Source organism: Manacus vitellinus, unplaced genomic scaffold (genome assembly GCF_001715985.3).
Source record: "Manacus vitellinus isolate BGI_N305 unplaced genomic scaffold, ASM171598v3 scaffold_5_pilon, whole genome shotgun sequence".
Lineage (NCBI taxonomy): Eukaryota > Metazoa > Chordata > Aves > Passeriformes > Pipridae > Manacus > Manacus vitellinus.
Window position 1 is genome coordinate 16,354,883 of NW_021940682.1, and position 14,646 is coordinate 16,369,528.

The 14,646-nt window shown below is 51.9% G+C and overlaps 2 protein-coding genes across 3 annotated transcripts; both read right to left on the reverse strand.

Moving 5' to 3' along the window:
* Window positions 1-1,028: 1,028 nt before the first annotated feature.
* On the reverse strand, window positions 1,029-5,809 carry LOC103764702 (extracellular serine/threonine protein kinase FAM20C). Its single transcript, XM_008931631.2, has 10 exons — window positions 5,331-5,809; window positions 3,967-4,142; window positions 3,813-3,891; window positions 3,247-3,339; window positions 2,954-3,069; window positions 2,479-2,659; window positions 2,252-2,361; window positions 1,512-1,593; window positions 1,353-1,412; window positions 1,029-1,263 (listed from the first exon to the last, which is right to left on the reverse strand). Exons 1-10 carry the CDS (start codon window positions 5,807-5,809, stop codon window positions 1,029-1,031), a joined length of 1,611 nt encoding a protein of 536 aa, XP_008929879.2.
* A 4,882-nt stretch (window positions 5,810-10,691) lies between these two features.
* Window positions 10,692-14,537, reverse strand: DNAL4 (dynein axonemal light chain 4). 2 transcript variants are annotated; one of them, XM_018080898.2, is made up of 4 exons: window positions 14,336-14,537; window positions 13,584-13,782; window positions 12,793-12,876; window positions 10,692-11,895 (listed from the first exon to the last, which is right to left on the reverse strand). In XM_018080898.2, the coding sequence occupies exons 2-4, from the start codon at window positions 13,653-13,655 to the stop codon at window positions 11,731-11,733; spliced, it is 321 nt and encodes a 106-aa protein (XP_017936387.1). In that variant the 5' UTR covers window positions 13,656-13,782; window positions 14,336-14,537; the 3' UTR covers window positions 10,692-11,730. The 2 variants fall into 2 exon arrangements, with proteins under 2 accessions (XP_017936387.1, XP_008929783.1); XM_008931535.3 differs by lacking the exon at window positions 14,336-14,537 and having other exon boundaries at window positions 13,584-13,785.
* Between the last annotated feature and the right edge of the window lie 109 nt (window positions 14,538-14,646).

A 14,646-nucleotide genomic window follows, 5' to 3' on the forward strand; every position in this document is an offset into this window, starting at 1 on the left:
TTCTTCCTTTTGAGCCCATTTTTTGTTCCAGCCTAAATCTCTGCCTGGCTTTTCCAGGGCAGCTCCATCTCTCACTGTGCCAGCCACCCTTTTTCACCCTTTCCTCTTGGTTTCCCATCCCTTTGTGGGTGCCCGACTAGGACAGAGGACATCTCCCCTACTCGGTAGCACATTCATCTCTGGCCATGCCGATGCCAAGCCTGTGCCCCATCCTGGGGACACTGACAGTGGCCCTTGTGATGGCACCTGCCCCAGCTGATGTAACCTTGCACATGGATTAACCCCCCGGGAGGCTCAGGGGATAAGCTGGGTGTTGAGCCACCAGGCACTAAATAGGGTGCATGGCCCCGGGTCAATCCGTCCCCTTCTCAGGAGCCACTTTTTTGGGTGGTAAGGGAGTTGGCAGTGGTTCCCAGGCAATTTGAGGTGTTCCAAGGAGAGTGGGGCTTGTCCCCCTTGCTGCACCCCTGGTGCTGCAGAGGAATTGGTGATGCCAGAGCCATGGGGGTTTTCAGGCGGATGAGGGAAGAGCAGGGCAGGGATAAGTAGTGAGTGGCTGGGAGCTCTTGCCTCATTTTCCCCACACCAGCAGTGGGGAGTCTCAGCTCTGTTTTTGGGAGTCACCAGGGCATCACCATGCTGGGGACGGGGTGGGGCAGAAGGAGCTTGCCAACTGCTCCAGTTTGGCAGCTCTTGCTTGGAAAAGGCAGGAAAAATCCCTACCCTTTCCTGAAAGGCTCTTGAGGGATGAAGCGACATGTCCAGGCATGTGAGGATAGGCCACGGCTGCGAAGGTAGCTGTGGTTGGGAGATCTCAGCTCATGTCATCTCCACTAGGCCAACCTTTTTATTTAAAATCTCTCCCTGTCCCAGCTATCCTTACACCCTGCTTTCCTGGTACATCACACCACCAGCTTTGGCACCGCCAAAAAGCCGACACTACACAAAGTCAGAGCTGCATGCTGATCCCATATCATCCTTGGCAGCACCCAAACACACTCCAACCCAGCAGGATACCCAGCCCCCCATCACACCCATGACCCCACATCATCCACCAGCACCTCATCCGGGTGGGCTGCCCTGGCCAGGCAGTGTCCCACCTCCACCAGCACCTTCCCCAGGCGACGGTCCAGCGCCCGCAGGTGGGGCTCAGCCAGGACGGGGGCCAGTGGATCTGTGGCCAGCGCCTCCCGCAGCAGGTCGCTCAGGCGGTAGGGCTGGGTGGCCAGCAGCTGCAGACGCAGGTAGGTTGACTTCTTGATGCTGCCAAAGATGAGGAGGGAGATGTCTCAACAGCGGGAGCCTCTCCCCGACAGCAGATCTGGGGCAGGCAGCGGCAGCCCTTTAACTACCTGCAGCATTGCTGGAGGGGGGCCAGGATGGACAGTTCATCACGCGAGTGTGTGCCAAAGCTGGAAATGGGGGAAAGCCCACCAGTGGGTGTCACGGTGGCATTTCAGCAAGACTGGCAGTCTCCCCCCATTCCTTTGCTGTCCCCTCCCCAGCTTTACCCGCGGCCATTGTCCAGGTGGAGCAGGAAAGTGTCATTCCCAAATTTTTCAAAGGTCTCGTAGTGGTGCCGGTCCATGTTGCCTGTGGTGGGCCAACAAATTTGCCATCAGTTTGTGGGATGGGAGCAGGGATACAGAGCACCCTCCTGGTGTGAGACTGAAACCCAAAGGCTGGGGAAAAGGTCTGGAGGCACCTCTAAGGTGCCCATCTGGTGGCCATGGCCATGGAGGGGAACTGAGCAGAGACCCTACCGGCCTCTAGGCCCCTTCTCATCCCAGCAGCCCCACAGAGGGACAACAGTGGCAAATGGAGCAGAAGTAATGGCAAAAGCATGGCTGGGTGGCCAAGAACGAGGAGATGGGAAACTCTCCAAGTCAGATAATAGTGAGGGGACAGTGCAGGGAAGAAGCAGCAGCCCAGGGGCAGGAGAGGCAGCCAGAGCCCTGGGCATCACCTCTGCCTCTGGCTTTCCAGGGGCTGCATGTGGGAGTATGCTGGAAGGTGCTTCCTGAGTCTGGGGTGTTCAGCTGGGATTTCCCCAGCATCTCTTGTCCTTTGACTTCTGCCCTAGTGGCACAGCCCTGTCCTCTCATTTTGGGTAAGACTGCAGCTAGCTGCAGCCTGAACAAGTTTGGCCAACAAGCCTCACAGGGCACAGCACTGTAGGACACAGAGACATTTGGGCTTCTCTGTCCCAAGGGAGCTCCACAGCCCTCAGCACCAGAATGGAGGGGCTCACCCATAAGGAAATCGAGGATCGTCATGTCAATGAGGTCAAGGAGGCGATGTCCCCTGTCGTAGGGTGGCGTCTCTCGCACCCGAGCGCAGTAGTTGGGGTTCAGCTCCCACCTGCTGGCAGAGGCCGGGGAGGGAACGGGGGCCACTGAGAGTGGCCATGGACCAGCCCCCTCCCATCCCATAGCTCTGCTGCTCCATGCCCCCCATACCCCCCATGCCCTGGCTCACTCAGCTTTCTTGCTCTTGTGGTAGGAGCGGCGCCAGGGGCTGCGCCAGGAGCGGCGCTTGGCCAAGGTCTTGTCAGGGAGCAGGGCAGCCATGGAGCCCTCCAGCCGGTCCGGCTTGCCACAGAGGGCGTGCTCGGTGGAGCAGTAGTAGGAGCACTCCCCATAGAAGCAGATGTTACCCGCTGGCCATGGGGACAAAGCAAAGGTTGATGAAGAACAAGAAGGCGACAAGCCTGTGACCCCCAGGCAGGGTGGTCTGGCAGGCAGCTGGGGGAGGATGCTCCATGCACTGTGGCCATGCACCACTGGTAACGCAATGGCAAGGAAGGCTGTGAGGAGCAAAGCCCTGTGGCAGGGGATCCACAGGAGCTGGAGCAGTCCCCAGAGGGATAGTTTGCCCCAGGGCAGGAGCAGACAGGTCCAGCTGAGCTCCATGTGGGTGGCCACAGAAGAGGATGGATAACATGAAAGCTCACCTGGGGAGATGAAGAAAGTCTTAGCCAGTTTCTTGTCTGTGGTGATGTCACGAATCTCCTTTGTTATATTCACCAAACGGCCAGAAACTGGGGGGATTCGCCGGAAATCCAGGATCCTGAAATACAGAACTTGGAACCATTTCTTATCGACCCCGGCTGGTTTTCACAGCAAGTTATTAAACCCACCAGGAGGTATCCCTCACAAAAAGGAGGGAGAGGTGGGATGAAGGAGCAGTTTTTCTGCTGCTCTGCCAGCATGGGAAGGCAGGGTTGGATGTAAAGCTTATGCTCACCTGTCCAGGTGGAAGGCTGCAATCTCTGCGTTGTGCCGCTCAAAGTCCGAGAAGTAGAAGAAATCAACGGGGGTCTCCTGGTCCCGGGTCTGCCTGGGAGGGTGGGGGTCACTCTGAGCGTGGGCTTGGTTCCAAACCACACCTCACCTTGTGTCCCCTGGTGACATTGGAGACACAGCAAGACCCAGTCTCCTCCAGTCACTTCCTGATGGGTGGTGTCACTCCAAAACCCCATCCAGGCTCCCACATACTCCTTGCTTCCAACACAAGGGCTGGGAAGCCTCATGGACTGGAGGCTCCTGGATAGTCCTCATGGACCACCTTCTTCTTTCTACCACTGGAGGTCACTACCCCATCACAAGCTGCATCCAGGCTGTCATAAGCAGCCAGGGAAGACAAGGGAATGGGGGCTATTCTGCTTGCCTCAGTTTTGGGATGGAGGTGCTGAAGCGAGGCAGTGCACAAAGCATTTGTCCATTTCTTCCTCCATAGTCCCCTCTGGCCACTCCTTGCTACCTAATGGGACCATGTGGGTGGGGTAAGGGGTTGTCCCAGGCTTTACTCACTTCATGGGCTTGAAGAGGGCCTGCCCGTAATTTGGGAACGTCATGATGAGCTTGAGCTGGGTCCCGCCAGACTTCTGGACTGAAAGGAGGCACACAGGGATGAGAGAGGCAGGCAGCAGGCAGTGGGGCAGGGGTGTGGGCAGGGAGATGGTACCTGAGCTGATGATCCTCTGTGTGGCCAAGTCCTGGAGGAGTGTGGGCAACAGGGGGTCCCAGCGGGGGTACAGCTCATAGCGGTTGATGCCAACATGGAATTTGAGCCAGGTGGGGTAGGTGTCATAGGCCGTCTTCCCTGTCGGGAGGAGCGTCTCGGCTTTACTGCTGCTGACCCTGCAGCCCGACAGCCACCACCACCCAACAACAACAACAGCTTTTAGTGGAATGGAATCTGTCCTCAGTCCCCAGGCACTTCCCAGGAGCCAGTGTGTGGAGGGTGAGCCATGGGGAAGGCCCTGCACAAGCTCTGTGTGATTTCCAGGTTTCATGGTGGCAAAACCAGAGCACAGGCTTCCCAGCCATCCCCAGCACTGACCTGAACTCCCACTCCCAACAACCCATTCCCCTTGGACAGGTTTATCACACACCCTTGGTTTCCCAGGGGGATAAGTTTGGGTTAGCACTATCCCTGTCTCTGTGCATCCTGCAAATTGGCAGTTAGCTGGCATTCAAAGGAGCTTGTGGGAGTATCTGTCCCCCCCTCTGTGCTAGCACACACTGGCACTGCAGTGGGACAGTTAGCCCAGGACATCTATAATCCAAATCCATGTCTCTCTCTAGGAAAACAGACTGTGCCTCAATTTCATCAAACCAGACCCAAGGTTATTCCATAGGTGAGATGGTCCTCAGAAACAAGGCAAATGCCATTTGTGGAAACCAGCTCTTAAACCAGCTTTTCTTCTCTCCCAAATTTAGCAGGCATCACTTTTGGAAGGTGTGCTTTCCATAAGGAAGCTGTTACAACGCTAAAGCTTTTAATATCTTCCCTTCTAATTAGAGGTTAGTAGTCCAATGATAAAAATAGGCAGCCGGCAGCAGTGAGCTCAGCATACAGCCGAGCCTAAAGAGGTCAGGAGATATTCTGCCAAATGCAGGATGGGAATGGTCTCACTGTTAGAGATAACCCACATTGCAGGCTTTGCATCTTCAACATATCGGGAGAGGGGATAAAACTGGTTAGAAATCTGGACTGGGGACTTCCTCATATACAGAGAGAGGGACCAAAGGCTAGTCTGCATTGGGGAAGGGAAGGAGACCACCCAATAGATACCCTACATAATACAATGAATAATTCAAGAATCTCCTTTGGCTTTGCCATGTGCTACAGGCTTATGAATAGCAGCCCAAAAATTCAGGGCTAAGAGAGGATCTGAGGTATGAGAAGAGCATGCTTAGCAGTGGGGGCCCCTCCAGGGGAGGATGCTGCTCTCCGTAGGGAAAGTACATATTTGGTACCCACTGCTTGTCCCCTCAAACCCACTTATCCCCCAAAAGCAAGCTAGGGTTGAGCTTGCTCCTCACCATTCGTCACTCCTGCTGCTGCGCAGGCTGAATTTCTCCATGGGGTTGATGACAAACAGTTTATCTTTCTCTGTCACCTCTGGGATTGGAATGTTGTAAAGAGGATGCTCAAAAAGTGCCGCCAGCTTTGATTCCTTGGTCCATCCCGCATTGCCGCCTTCCTGATGGTGCTGGACCCACAGCTCTCCAGTCCTTGTGTGCAGCCCTGCTCCCTGTATCTGAGAGGGTTTTTTCAAGGAGCTGTTGCTGCCACCGAAATCCTGAAGGATTCGCAGGCTCAGCTTTTTGAGGCCGGACAGCATGGGGCTGCCTGATGGGAGACCTGTGACTTTTGGTGCTTTTGTATCGCAGTTGCAGGGCTTGTGGGCTGCAGGGAAAGCAAAATCCATCACCAGGTGCACGAGGAGGGCCAAGAGCAGAAGAAAGAGAAGACCGATTTTAAATTTCCTTTGGAAAAGTGTTTGCAGCCGGCGCCACATCCTTCCTTGCCCAAAACACTCAGCAAGGGGTAGGCACCCACCTAGGCTTAAAAGAGTTGGTGTGGCCACAGCCCCTGTGTAAAAATAAAAGAGAGGTGTCCTGGATTTAGAGCATCGCAGCAAGAGAGCAACTGGTGCAAGAGCGGAGTCACAGGACAGATCTGCCAGTGCGGCACTCACAGAGTGACACCACCAGGATGGGACAGGAGGTTGTGGCGGGGTTTATCAGTGCTGATAAGGGTCAAGCTGGCACTGCCAAGGTTAGGGTGAACGGGGCAAGTTCCAAATCAATAGCTGCAAAGCTGGCCCAGGGGCAGCACTGGCTGCAGTTGACCCCCTCACTGTCCTGTCTCTCTGTGCTATCACCCACAAGGGGCTGCAGAACATTTCGTGGCATATACGGCATTAAAGCAGTTCTGCCCCTCTGCAGCACCCACCCTGCCAAGCACTACGCAGCTCCATTCTCCATGTGCATCACAGCCTCACACTCAGAATCCAGGAGAATCTTTTCCCTGCTGCTTAGCCAAAGCAATTTTATCACCCTCCTTCATCTATTCAAAATCAGTTGTACTAAATGCACCTATCAAAAACCACTCAAATGGCATAAAACAAAGGGAATGTGAGTGTCAGCATTGCCAGGAAGGGAAATGGTGGGCTGGCAGTGTAAGGAAGGGTTACCAAGCAGGGTAGGTTCATGGGTAGAGATGCTCCCAGAGCCTCTAAAGCAGGTGGGGGAGGCAGGCAGGTAGGCAGGAGTGGGGATGCTGCCTTGGACATCACCGCAGAGGGGCAGTGGGACCTACTAAGCATGGGGAGCACTGGCAGCTTGTGGAAGGGAAGGGCAGCCCAACTTTACAAGAAATTCCCTTTCTCCGTGACACCCAGGGACACAGAGCTGGGCTGCGTGCACACAAATGGCTCATGACTTGTAGGGAGGGAACTTTGGATTTGTTAAAGGACAGAGAAGCACAGGACCACCTGCAACAAGCCTGGGGGCTTGGGTACAGAATCTGGCATTATGTTTCTCCTTTCTTTGATTTCCCAAAGGATGCAGAAGGCATGTGAAATCCCATATATCATGCGATCCTTCCTTGCTGCGTGTTGCACCAGGAGCCAGCTTGGAAATTCTCACTCCAAGCCAGAGAGGGTATGATGATCAGTGGACAGGGGGGGATATTCTGGAGACCCCTTCCTCTGCTGCCATCCCTGCACTACCCTCTCGCTCACGCTGCCCTCTCCACACCACGCTGTGCCGTGTCAGGCTCGGTCCCCTCCCAGGCGGTGCGCTGAGAACGCGGTGTTCCCGGTGTTCTTGGCTCGCGTGTCCCACGGCGCGACAGTTGCCTGGAAACCGCCTCCGGCTGACACCATCAGCCGCCCCAGATTCAGCCAGCCCCGTGTTCCCTTCCCCGTGCCTTGTGCTGACAAGATGGCCGATGAGAGCCGGGGCAAACGAGGAGGAGGAGAGCTTTCCAGCCCGGCTGGCGAGCCCAAAGCCCCACAGAAGGAGCTGAGTGGAGGGAAGCAGATGGCTTCCTTGGGGAAGGGAACACGGCGTCTTGCTCTGGGAAGTTTGCTGGATCCAGTCCAGATGCACGATTTGGAAAGAAGGCACCTAAGAGGGGTGGTAGCTGGTAACTGGAACATGGGATCATTAGGTCATTGCTTAGGGTGGAAAAAAAAAAACAAAAAACAAACAAAAAAACCCCAAACCACAAAACCCCCACCAAAATCCATATACTAACTGATTGCATCAAAGGAGCTGAGCTCAGCTCCCAGAGCAGGGCCAGAGATTTCTTTATTCCAGATCCAGCCCTGGGAGACTGAGGACAGAGGGAGACCCCCCTCCTTCCAGTGTCCCAAACCAGCTCCAAAGTGGGTTGGAGGGGATAGAAACCTCCTTCCTATGTCCTAGAGTCAGACAGGCACAGGGACGCTATGGGCTGAAGCCACCCTACTGACTGTGAGTCCCATCCCAGGGAAGCTTACAATCCTACCCCCCTCCCCGATTTAGCATCCCATTGGAAAGCAGAGGCAGGGGGCTTAGGTGGGGCACTTGCCACCCTTAGCACTTCAGTGGAGGCATAAAATATTAACCAAGACATTTTTCAGCGAGTCAGACACGAGCCTGCAGCAACGGGGAAGAGCTGGAGACCTTCAAAGCCCAATCTCCTGACAGCACATCAATGTACCTTGTTGCCATGACATCATCACAGTGAAGCGGTAGAGTTTGCACTTCTTTCTTCTCATCTCCCCCCTCCAGCTCTTCCTCCATCTTCCCAGCAGGTTCAAGTCACCCTTGGGGCAGAGGAGGAGCCCTACATCTGAGGACATTTTCACTGCAGGCTCCAAGTCAGGACTCCCTGGCAGCTGATAATGATGTTGCCCATCTCCCCTCAGCAGGGAGGGATGAAGTCATGAAGCACAGCCCCCTGAGCTGCTATCACAGCTTTACGGGACGGGGAGATAGAAAGAGTCATTTGGCTGGCACCCATGCATCACCCTGCGGTTTTTATCTCATTTTCTACATCTGACTCACTCTGATGCTTTAATGGGTAATGGCAGCAATATGCAGGGGGCAAGAAATGAGAGGGAAACACAATAGCAAGCCAACTGTTGCCAACTTTCCTAGCTTTCTGTTGAAAATTCATAAGGTAAAATCCTCCAGCAACAGACTGCACTTTTATAGTCAAAAGCAGAGAGGCCCCAGAGGCTCCACCATAAATCATAGTTTGGGTTGGAAGGGACCTTTAAAGGCCATCTAGTCCAAGCCCCCTGCAATAAGCAGGGACACCTTCAACTAGATCGGGTTGCTCAGAGCCCTCTCCAGCCTGACCTTGAATGTTTCCAGGGATGGGGCATCCACCATGGCTCTGGGCAACTTGTTCCAGTGTTTCATCACCCTCATTATAAAAGACTTCTTCCCCATATTCAGACTTGAACAAATCTCTTTTAGTTTAAAACCTCTACCTCTTGTCTTATCACAACACGCCCTGTGAAGAAGTCCCTCTCCAGCTTTCCTGTAGGCACCCTTTAGGTACTGGCAGGTGCTATAAGGTCTCTCTGGAGCCCTCTCTTCTTCAGGCTGAACAACATCAACCCTTTCAGCCTGTCTTCATACCAGAGGTACTTCAGCCTTCCAATCATCCTAATGGCCTCCTCTGGTCCCGATCCAGCAAGTCATCAGCCACAGAGGAGTCTCTTGTGGAAAACACAGAACAAGGGACCATTTCTGATCCGTAAACCTTACTCCCCTGAAAATTATAGGTATGCCCAAAAATGTGCCACATCTACAGCAAAAGGAGGACAAAAGTCTTTCTTCTAACACACGAGGACCAGCACGGCATGGCTCAACTTGCAATAGGCAGGACAATCAATCTTATTACCTTAAACACTTGTTTCAGAGCAGGGGCCCTGACACACGCAGCTGAATTTTGGGAGGCTGAGGCTTGTGCTTTCATGTACAGAGCCAATGACAGGCCTGGAAACCAGCTAACAAGGGTTGGCCTCTTCATGGTAACTTCCTGTGGGAAAGCTGTTACCCTTGGAAGCAAAAATAGCCTGCCACTCTCCTGTGAGCCACCTTGCACTTACCTTGGGGGAGTGGCAGTGTGGGAGCTGCCTTGCTGCACATTCGCACCTTGCTCAACTCAATCTGTTTGCACACGCAAGCTTCGAGAAGGCTGGGGAGCAGTCACCGCTACCTTGTTGCCGAAGCAGGTCACAAAGACACTAGCTTTGGTCAGCTGGTAGCCAAGGAGATAACAAACAGGCAGCAGCCAAGAGGTTGCATACTGAGGTAAACAGCTCCCTGTGGTCATCTGCAGGTCACCGCGACCCTGCAGAGATGCCCATGACCAGCATGTCTGTGCATATGCACACAGCAGTTAATTATTCATTAGTCTGAAAGAGGCATGATTAAAGCAATTGTGGTATGGCTAAGGGTATCATCATGCTCCAATGTTGGGCATTCCAAAGACACTGGCTTTACCTTTTCCTCTGAATCTAGAGGAGATAGAAAGCTGTGGAAGAGAGAATAATCTTTTCCACCTGCCAGCTGCAGAAAGCACCAGTCAATAGCACTATCTTCATGTAATGGCAGCCAGCTGGAGTGAGACAGAGCAACCACATCATGAGACAGCTCAAAGGATTTGGGCTCTTCTACGCAGCACAGAAATCCTGACCACAGGCCAGGTATCATGGTACTAACTACCTTATAACAGTAGTTTTGTGTCCCTCCCACCTCACAACTCCCTTCCACCTGATCAGTGAGGAATTACGTGAGAGGACATTAGTCCCAGCCAAGCACACACGGTCCAAATTTGAAATAATTTCCAGTTGTTTTCATATTACTCCAATTTATGGCTTATAGAAGAGCTCCTGACACGAAATGGAAGAAGGACATCTCTAGTGTAACACTGAGGTTCAGAAAAGGAACAAAAGGAATTGTAAAAGACCCTCCACCAGCTTGATCCACTGCAGGCACTAAGGCAAAGAGATCCTTCCATCTTGAACTATGCACTAGAGGTGCCAGCTGGCAACATTCTGAGAGGAAATCTGAAAATAAGGAAGCCACAAATATGAGACACTGAAGATTAGAGCCAAAGCGCACCAGCTGACCAGCAGACACAGGTATGCTCCCTTGCTGCTACTGCTTAGACAGCTGCGTAGACTGGGGGATTTGTCCAGCAGCACTGTGGGCCTGGCATCCTGCCTCAGCATAGTGATTTGCACTGGTAAAAGGAAATGAACAGGGAGGATGAGAGGCACACAGAAAACTTGCAGGATGGAGATCTGTCACTGTCCTCTGCCTGTGCTACACCATTGTGTACTTATTTCCATGTTTCTTGAACTACTTTTCCTACACAAACACACACACACAGACATTTTGCTAAATTTTTATTGTAAAAACACAGTTCCCCAGATTTATATAAATAAGCCACAGACGTAACATACAGTTACGTTCATTCCATCCTCCAACACCGACAGCTTTAAAAAATGAAACAGGCTAAAAGAACGCAAGTCCAGAAAGACATTAGGTTTCTGATGACCAAGTTATATTTCACATGGAGCCTCCTTCCTCTGCCAGCCCCAAACAAGATGCTGAAAGTACACAGCACTTGCAACACCCCCAGGAACTGACGGGGAGGCATTTGAGCCTTAAAAAGAGCTCTCACCCACTCCCCAGGCATCGTCAGCCGCCTGTGTTTTCATGCTGTCTCAGTGCACTGTGGGTGAGAAAGGAGGGGGCAGTTTGCATAGCAACCTCCTACACCCAGGCAGCTCAGCTGTTGTACCCTCCCAAAAGCAGCGGGGAAGGGCGAGCTGGGATTGCTTCCCTGTGGCTCACACCTCCACCGGCAGCCTGAACGGAGACCCTTGGTGCTGCCAGGTCTGCATGGACATATTAGAAGTGAGAAAGAATGTATGAGCAGCAGTCAGAGAGATGAAAGACAGGTGCTGGTCAGAACTATACTGCATGGTAGCGGGGAAAGCAGAAGAGAAAAAACACGATGTGGAACAAGTGGGAGTTATAAAAACCATAGGGCTAGATAGCACCTCTTCTCTTTTGCTGACCCTTGCTAGTGCTGCTCTGTGGCTCTGCAGCATGTCATGAGATTAACTATCCTCCACTTCCCTTCTGCTTTGGCTCAAACACCAAGGAAAGAGCCACAGACAGATGAGAAATCCCACGAGCTAGGACAGGACAGCTTAGCCAGTTTACACACACACACACACACACACACACACACACACACACACCCCAACTATATGTATCCTACGGAACTGTTACATCAGTATGAAAAAGAGAAATCTTGACATTTAACTATTAAAAATAAAGCCCCACCTCCAGATTGTAGAAAACCTGTCAAGAGAAGGACAAATCTCTTGTATTCAACAAGTCTGGGACACAGACGGGGTCAGGAACACTTCCAGACACACACGGCCAGGCTGCCACCAAAGAACATGTACAGCAGATTCTTCACCTCGTGAGTGATCTCAAAGCCAAAACCTTCCCCAATCACCACGTGCCAGGAGGACCCAAACCTCTTGTCCATCGTCTCTTTGATCATCTTGGCAGCACTCTGGTGAACATTAAGGCAGAGAGGATAGGGTGAGATAAAGCAACCAATGAGGTTTTATGCAAACATCCCCCTAGTCTTCTCCCTTGACAGACTACTCAAGCCAGGAGCAACAGGTATAGCAGCTGCACTGCAGGAACAGGGAGCTGCCCAGAGGTACACCCAAGGGTAAAACAGGTCTCAGCAGCCAGAAGAAATTAAAGAACTGCATCTAGTAACCCCTTCTGTTGTTCACCCAGCCTGAAGCAAGAGCTCTGCTTTAGATGCTGCTGGAGTTAGATGCTGGGTGCGGTGAGCACAAGAGGAGATTCAGGTCACTAAGCTGTGGCTATTTTTTACAGGAGTCCATTTTTTTTTCTCCAGCTAATTACCAAAACACTGAAACTAGGCTGACTTTTAAAAGGCTTACTTTTCCCAGATCACACCCTGCTTGATCCAAAATAGGAGAGAGGAAGATTTTGTAGGGGCATGGAGCAAGGTGTGTTTTCCCTTTATCCTTGGTCCTAAAGCCAAGAAGGAATACTTAGCAGACTTTCCTGTACTCATCCCCAAAACAGGAGTCTCCACACAGTTCTGAGCCAAGCCCTCAGGACACAGGGCATTTTATGAACAGAGTGGAAGCACACCACAGGAAGGTAGGATCAGGAAGGAGATAAGGTCACTACTAATCTCTGCTTCCTGCAGGAAAGCAAAGTGCTCTTATGGAATCTTGCAGACCAAGGGAACTGAATCTGAGATCTAGCCAAGTTCTTTGCTTCCTTCTACCCTTGCTCAGTGCATAAAGAGAGTAATAGGATGTCAGGACCTGACTCCACCCTGCCCTGCACCCTTAGCCCTGCTCCTGCAGGTCCCTTGAGCTGCATCAACAGCAGGCTGGCCATTTTGGGATCTGGCTAGTACCTCGTTGTTGGTGGCAAATTTCTCACACGCCGTGACACACAGCTCCATGGTCTCCACACGCATCTCCTCCGGCATGTCCGAGTGCTGGAAAGGGCAAACAAACAAGAGGAACTACGCAACAAAACAAGAGCTGGACACAAGACAACAGTAAGTAGCCCTTACTTTTGCACTGGCTGTAGTTGGGGCTTAGACATAGTAAATATGAAAATGGTTTATTGCATTAGAATTGATTCATTCATTCCTTGTTGCAGCCAACACGGAATTCTTGTCTACCTACATGAAGACTAGCACTAAGTAAGCACAGCTTAAAGGAGATCAAGGCATTTGTCAGTTTTTCTGCTCTAAGATAAAGAGAAAGCATGTTAATACTGCTTGGACCACAGTCCTTAATTATTGCTATAAGCTTAACAAAGTCTAAATTACACAGCCTTTTCTTCTGTTGCTGCTATCTGGCTGGCTAGCAAGACCTTTTGCTTCAGCTTTCTTAGGACAAAAAGAAAGGTGCATCCAGAACAGAGGAGAGGGCTCTAAAGGCAGTGTGCTCAATCTATTAGATGGACCACTTTGCTCCAGACTTCCTCCGGCTGACACGGGGAACACTGGTGTTAATAGATTTCTCTGACAGAGGTCAAGGATAGGGAGAAAGCAGCAGTGACAACCAGGATCCCTCCACAGGACCATCAGTACTCATGTTCTCACAGCAGCTACTCAGTGGGAGAAGGCTGGTAGGAACAAAGGCAGAGTTTCATATCTGTGACACTGGTAAATGCGCAATCCATCCCCCTTCTTACCCTAATCAGTGGAAAACTGTGAAGCCTTTTATAATCAGCCTCATCCTTTTTCTCCTCCTCGGTCTCTTCCATGGTCCTTCCACAGGGACCCCAGAAAGGGGTAGAGGGGCTGCCTGTAGCTCAGCAAAGCTGAGAGGAACTCAGTTCTGTGAACACGAGCAGCTTCAGCAGGAGGAGCTGCTTCTTGGCCCAGAGGACACTGCTTCAACAGAAACAAACACAAGGAAGAGACAGAAAGCTCTAAATTAAAGCGAGAGGCAAATAAAACTATTACGAGAACATCATGCTATCTCACTCACTGGCCATTTTCTCAACACTGCCTTCACATCCCACGCACAGAGAGTGTTATCTCACAGACCATTAATGGAAACAAATTTTTTAAAAATGTATCCTTTTCCATAAGCCAGGCTTTAAGAACACAGCACTTCCCAGAAGCACCAACGGAGCTGGAGGGAAGTGCTGAGCCAGGCTACAGCTTTTGACAGAGGAGGGGAGAACAATACATCAGCCACCACAACTCTTGATTAGTTCCAAAATGATTTTCCCAGGGCACTATTATCTGCCAGAGTTTCAAACAGCACATGACAAGCAAAGGGCAGGAGTATTTTAGACACAGGATCTGTGAACGTAACATTTAACAGGAACATCTTGGTCTCGTTTGTGCACTTGCTCCTCAGATCCCTGAGCATTTGTCGGCTGGGGAGGACCATATGGGAAAACTCTGGACCGTGCCTCTGGGCCTAATTACCAACCTGACTCTGGCAACACAGAGGCACAGCACTGACTGACAGATCCAGAGCATTTCACCGTGGTCTTCCCGCTGGTTCCCTCACCCGGAACAAAGCATCTTCCTCTCCTACCCAGCGGAGGCAGGGGCGAGCCCATATTAAAGGCAATGCAAAACAAACACGACGTCAGGCGACAGACCAAGCATTTATGCCAAGTATGTAGAGCCGCTGGCTGAAGCACCAAGTCAAGCAGACCACCAGCTCTCACACGGGGCAGTCCCAAACCACAACCTCCGCAGACCAGAGCCCCCGCCCGGCTGACACCTGGCAAACCC

What these genes read in the sequence shown, in the direction of transcription:
- LOC103764702 (XM_008931631.2), bottom strand. Translation starts at nt 5,809, where the DNA reads ATGTGGCGCCGGCTGCAAACACTTTTCCAAAGGAAATTTAAAATCGGT. An exon ending in GCCCTCTTCAAGCCCATGAA is followed by an intron (nt 3,340 to 3,812) that starts GTGAGTAAAGCC and finishes CCACCCTCCCAG; the next exon opens with GCAGACCCGGGACCAGGAGA. An exon ending in CCCCTCCAGCAATGCTGCAG is followed by an intron (nt 1,264 to 1,352) that starts GTAGTTAAAGGG and finishes CATCTTTGGCAG; the next exon opens with CATCAAGAAGTCAACCTACC.
- DNAL4 (XM_018080898.2), bottom strand. Translation starts at nt 13,655, where the DNA reads ATGGAAGAGACCGAGGAGGAGAAAAAGGATGAGGCTGATTATAAAAGG. An exon ending in ACAGTTTTCCACTGATTAGG is followed by an intron (nt 12,877 to 13,583) that starts GTAAGAAGGGGG and finishes TGCCCTTTCCAG; the next exon opens with CACTCGGACATGCCGGAGGA. An exon ending in AATTTGCCACCAACAACGAG is followed by an intron (nt 11,896 to 12,792) that starts GTACTAGCCAGA and finishes AATGTTCACCAG; the next exon opens with AGTGCTGCCAAGATGATCAA.